Source organism: Melanostigma gelatinosum (genome assembly GCF_949748355.1).
Source record: "Melanostigma gelatinosum genome assembly, chromosome: 17".
Lineage (NCBI taxonomy): Eukaryota > Metazoa > Chordata > Actinopteri > Perciformes > Zoarcidae > Melanostigma > Melanostigma gelatinosum.
Genome location: NC_136650.1, coordinates 3,034,439 through 3,039,484, shown reverse-complemented (window position 1 = coordinate 3,039,484; position 5,046 = coordinate 3,034,439). Strand labels below are relative to the sequence as shown.

At 42.5% G+C, this 5,046-nt stretch overlaps 1 protein-coding gene across 1 annotated transcript; it reads right to left on the bottom strand.

Moving 5' to 3' along the window:
- Window positions 1-2,206, bottom strand: agr2 (anterior gradient 2). The gene is made up of 8 exons (XM_079287442.1): window positions 2,158-2,206; window positions 1,519-1,639; window positions 1,365-1,428; window positions 1,227-1,279; window positions 960-1,036; window positions 582-645; window positions 315-398; window positions 1-215 (listed from the first exon to the last, which is right to left on the bottom strand). Exons 2-8 carry the CDS (start codon window positions 1,625-1,627, stop codon window positions 166-168), a joined length of 501 nt encoding a protein of 166 aa, XP_079143568.1. The 5' UTR covers window positions 1,628-1,639; window positions 2,158-2,206; the 3' UTR covers window positions 1-165.
- Between the last annotated feature and the right edge of the window lie 2,840 nt (window positions 2,207-5,046).

The window sequence follows — 5,046 nt, the reverse complement described above, 5'->3', positions numbered from 1 at the left end:
TTGTGTGTATGAACAGTTTCATATTTATTGAAAAGACATTCTGGATGTACAGCAATAATAACAAATGTAAGAATCAGAAGGGAACCTTCCCAGTGCTTCGTTTTCCACATGTTAACGGTAGTGACAGCATGTGACTGGCATCATGTGTGTTCCTCGTCCTCATGCTCACAGCTCAGACTTCAGGAGCTTCTTAGCCTTTTCCATGTTGCTCTTCACTGAGGAAGAGGCAGGAAACATTTACATTGAATCAGTCTGTGTTTCATGGGCACAAACAGACACCGCTGGCCAGCCTCAGAGTTAGCAGTAGCACTTACAGAGTTTGATGTCCGCAGGTTCGTAGGCATACATGCGGTTGGAGTAGCGACCCACGATGTCGGCCCTCACCGTCATTGTGGGATCTGTAAGGACATTATTGCTGCTGGCTGAGCAGGACTTTTGCTTGTATCAAAGGTATCAAAGGTGAAAATGTTTTCTCACACATTTGCAGCTCATGCCTTGTATGAAAAGTGAATCTTTCAGTCTGTATAACTAGTTAGACAGGATTTGTTAACAGGAAACATCGTGTTACAGATATCGCTTACCAACAAAAATGATTCTGGGGACATACTGTCCATCAGGAGACAGATGTTTGTCTGTGGTTTCATACTGTAGGGGAGAGAAGGAATAACAGCTCACAAACATACTGAACCATGCCATCTCACAGCATAGGGCCTAAAGTATTACTATGAGCAATGGGGTCCAACAGTTATTAGTTATTATTTGACATGACAGATTCCAGTATTTTGTGGTCCGAGCTCAGATTGAAAACAGTGACAAATCTCTATGCACCAATCCTAGTTTAGCAATATGAAAATGACAATGGGGGGACAGGGCATGTTGCCTATTAAAGAATAGTTAAGCTAAACCTTTACTAGTTTAATGGTGAACTACTACTAATCTAATGGTAAGTTAGTAATTACCATCAGATTGAGGACGATGAAGTCCTCGTCAAGCATTCTCTGGATCATGTTGTCCTCAGAAAAACCCTTCTTGAGTTCTGCAGGAGAAACCGGATTTTAATTCAACAACTCAGTCCAGGCAGCTCATGAGGTCAGTGCAGAAGAGCACCAGGATGTCACGTCACATGTGCAAACAAATGACTGCTTGCCCTTCCAACAGGTTTGGCAAGTTTGGTACATTTCTTTCTCTGCATGAGTGAATGAACAGAGACCAGGAGTTGGACTTACCCTGGCTGTGTGGACAGTCCTCAAGGTGAAAGAGGACCATCAGAGGCTTGTTTCTAAAACACAAATCAGCTTCACTTACAGTACATTTAATCATCAACTTCAATGAAAGTCAGTGTCAGTGCTGGAATTATTTGTTACCTTGACCTGGCCCAGTAGAGAGCCTCCTCGTACGTCTGAGCCCAGATCAGCTGATCGCCCCAACCTGGACAGACATGGACATTTCCTCAATATTCATCATACTATACTTTAGTCTCAGCCATTCAGCATAGAGAGGCAGATAATGCTCACAGACCTCTGGCCAGAGTCTGAGTGATCCTTTTGCCAGATTTAGGGATGTATTTCCCGGAGGTGGAGGACATGGCCACCAGGACCAAGAGGACAGACAACGCCGCTTTGATCATCTTTAAGCTTTACTGGAACACGAGGAGCAGACAAAGGTACAGAGTGAGCAAATGAAGAAACAGCATCAAAATGACAGAAAAGTAAACTCCCCTTCCCTTTGAGAAGGAACCTCGTCTAGTTCCTGTTACAGAACAATCTGCAGCGTTCTTCATGATTATGTTATTGAACTGGAAGCCAGTGAAGAGAGAGAAGGATATGACAATCTACACGTGGTGTAGTTGTTATGTGGTTACGTAATTCAATTGAAAATAAAGGTAATTGTAATCAGTAACAGTTACTGAGAAAAAAGTATGCCATTAAATTACAGATACTAATCAAGGACAGCCAGGATGAAATGCTCCATCAACAAGTTATTCCTAAGTTTGTCAGTTATTACAAAATAATAGCACAGTTGGAATTCGAATCACATTGTTGGATACAGAAATAAAATTGACTAAACTGAAGGTTCAGCATTTACAGACTGAAGAGAAAGTGAAATTTCCCTCCAGTTCAAATGCAGTAGCACTGGAAGAGCAGTGCTGCCGCTTACCTGTTCCTGAGTGGCCAGGTGAGAATGTAGGTAGACCGCCGCTCCAGGATCTGCTGTGCCTCCACTCTCGTCTGTCCCTATTTAAACACCGTTTACCTGCGGGCCCGCCCTCTTCCCATCCCCCACCTTCTGCTCCGCCGGAATATCACGGTGATTCATATTTCATTTGGTTTACAAACCAAACTCCCTTGAGGAAATTGGTAAAGGTTTCCATATGCATTCCATATGTTGCCAAATGCATCACGATGTAAGATAATGAGCACGTAACATTATAAATTAGGCTAGATTAAACCGTTTTATCATAAGTCTCCTATATTCTGTTCATCTTCTTCCTCTGAAATGTAGAAGTGCTGGTGGAGCGAGAACAATAGGAACCAATTCTAAATGTAGATTCACACTGTCTGCGAATGTAGAACACTATTAGGCGATTCTGCCTCTGGACGATAAGCTGCGCACTCTTAAATGATCAGATTTCTTCATGGGATTTGGCATTCCGTTCTGCTCACTTGAAAGAACACAAGAGACATGTATTCTTTGGCATGTCCTTAACGGGGTTTCATCCCATTGTATCATTCATCTGAAGCAGTTTGGACACCGTGGATATTTAGTGGTTTTATTCATTCATGTGTGATTGGACGACAATGATGACGATGATTGGTCTTTATGTGAATGGCTCGAGAGACAACTTGACACTGAACACATGAAGATGCACAGTAAATGATTTGCATCCAGGTTTCCTAATCACAGTGAGCACTCAAAGGAGTGAGACAGTGATTACTCTTCTTTTAATCAGACTGGGTGTGGAAGTATAGGACTTGGTTCTTCTCCCCATATTCACATGTTGGTGTGTGTGTCAGTCTCATACGTACATATTCATGTATTATTTATTTAAGCATGCTCTGTGTCAGTTGTGATTTCATTGTTATATTACATTGGGCTATGCATCTTCTAGTTAATATTCCACTGGACACATCATAGGATTAAGGTGGTGTGTTGAATACTTAAAGTGCTTTTCTGTGTTACTTGTAGCCTATGTTGTCACTCTATAATATATTATGGGATGTCCACAGCCCCCCCCCCCCCCCCCCCCCCGGTGCCGGGCCGGACCGGGCGTCAGCTCTTCACATGCTCTCCACATTGCCTTTCTGTTCATGCGGGTTTTGAGTCGCTGCGCGGTTATGAATCACCCAGAGAACCTGACATGGAGAGGACAGAGAACTGAACCGGCAGCTTGTGAGAAGTGCCAGTGCGCAAAAAGTCCCGGAACGTTGAAGAGTGACACGTGTAGCACTGAGAGCATCTAGAGTTGTGCAATCTCTCAACATGAACGGACATTGAAATGTAAAGGAGTCTGAGGTTTATCGTGAAGCATCTCAACAGTATCCTGTATCCTGCAGCAGGGGGCTCAGCGAGACGTGCTGCTGTGAATGGCAGCTTTGTTTAATGACTCAATGCGTCCTGCATCCTGGAACAGCAGATCCTCTGTCTCTAATCGTCCACACCAGATCCACCTGCAGACTACTGCTGCTGTACACACGTCTCTCCTCTCCGAAGGAGTTTTATCTGGAACAAACATGAGAGTTTAACAAGGCAAAGAACAGAAGAAGCAAGAAGCAAGACATGAAATCATGAAACACAAGGACAATAAAATGATATCAAATGCTGAGTATGCATGTTATGACTAATGTGTTGTGATTTGGTATTTGCATTCACATTTTTCAATTAAACTTAGGTTAAAAAAGCCACCCACATCTGTGTTTTTGTTCAAAGATCCAAGCTTTTAGTGGTCAGACATGGTATTTCTCAAGCCACTAGTTTTTAAATATGAATGGTGAATAAATCATTTATTTTTCAGCCGTTGGGTGGCCAGGTTGTTTTGAGGTTTTCTACTCAAATAAGTGGATCTCCAGTTAAGTTACTCCTTTTACAAAATCATGAAATAATCATGGAGGACTATATAACCATGGCACCCAACAGCAATTTCAGTGATTAACAAATAGTGTAAGAAAGGTAACTGAGACTTTTGGGTTATTATTGAAAAGTTGGTTCCATGAATGTAACAAACACCACGCTTTGGGTGAAAACGAAAGCAGTAGATGAAAGTTGAATGGATATATTCCACATAACCAAAGTGCCACCTGTTAGACAGAACAGTCCACGTGTAATCACATGAAAAGACCAAAACCGGCATGCAACAAAACCTTTCTGACTTCCTGTCCACAGCTCTTAGCTCAAGCTATTGGTTCTACTGTAGACACAAATCTATAAAAAAAAACACCTTACAAATGTATAGTTTCATTTGGGTTTCAGCAATTTCCTAAAACAGTTGGTCACTGCAGTTTTTATCAAAGAAACTGAAAGAAATAGTGTATTCGTTGGGGACTATGGTGGGGACTATGGTGGATTAATCTACATTTGGTGCTGGAGTGAGTATTTTCTGGATTCACATGTAGAATCTGTTGGCAATGGGGCAATATTTTTTAGTATCGGAAGCTTTCTGGTTTTCTGTCCAGTCCGAGCGGTATCGAGCAGGCTTTGGTTGAATGCAGGTAAAGATTCCATGTAGAGAGCAAAAGAGGCGGAACACGTTGGCCAAAATGCAATCTGGGAACCCATCGGCCATCATCCGACGATGATTTAGCTTATTACTGGTTTAAAATCACTTGTAAACTGGCTACTTGTGAAATAATCTGGTCGTACACACCGTCTCACAACTTCAACTCCAGTCTTGCATCTCAAGTTGCTAATTGGACTGTTAACAATGAGCAGCTCACAGAAAAGGAAGTCTTGGCCCAGATAGCAGATGGCTACACCGGAACCCTGCAAACATTGCCCCTTGCAGCCAGAGGCTAATCCGCCTGAGACCGATAGCTGATGGGTTCAGGTATG

Coding starts and splice junctions, on each gene's coding strand:
- agr2 (XM_079287442.1), bottom strand. CDS start 1,627: ATGATCAAAGCGGCGTTGTCTGTCCTCTTGGTCCTGGTGGCCATGTCC. Junction 1,037..1,226: donor GGACTGTCCACACAGCCAGG/GTAAGTCCAACT, acceptor TTTCTCCTGCAG/AACTCAAGAAGGGTTTTTCT. Junction 646..959: donor TCATCGTCCTCAATCTGATG/GTAATTACTAAC, acceptor TCTCCCCTACAG/TATGAAACCACAGACAAACA.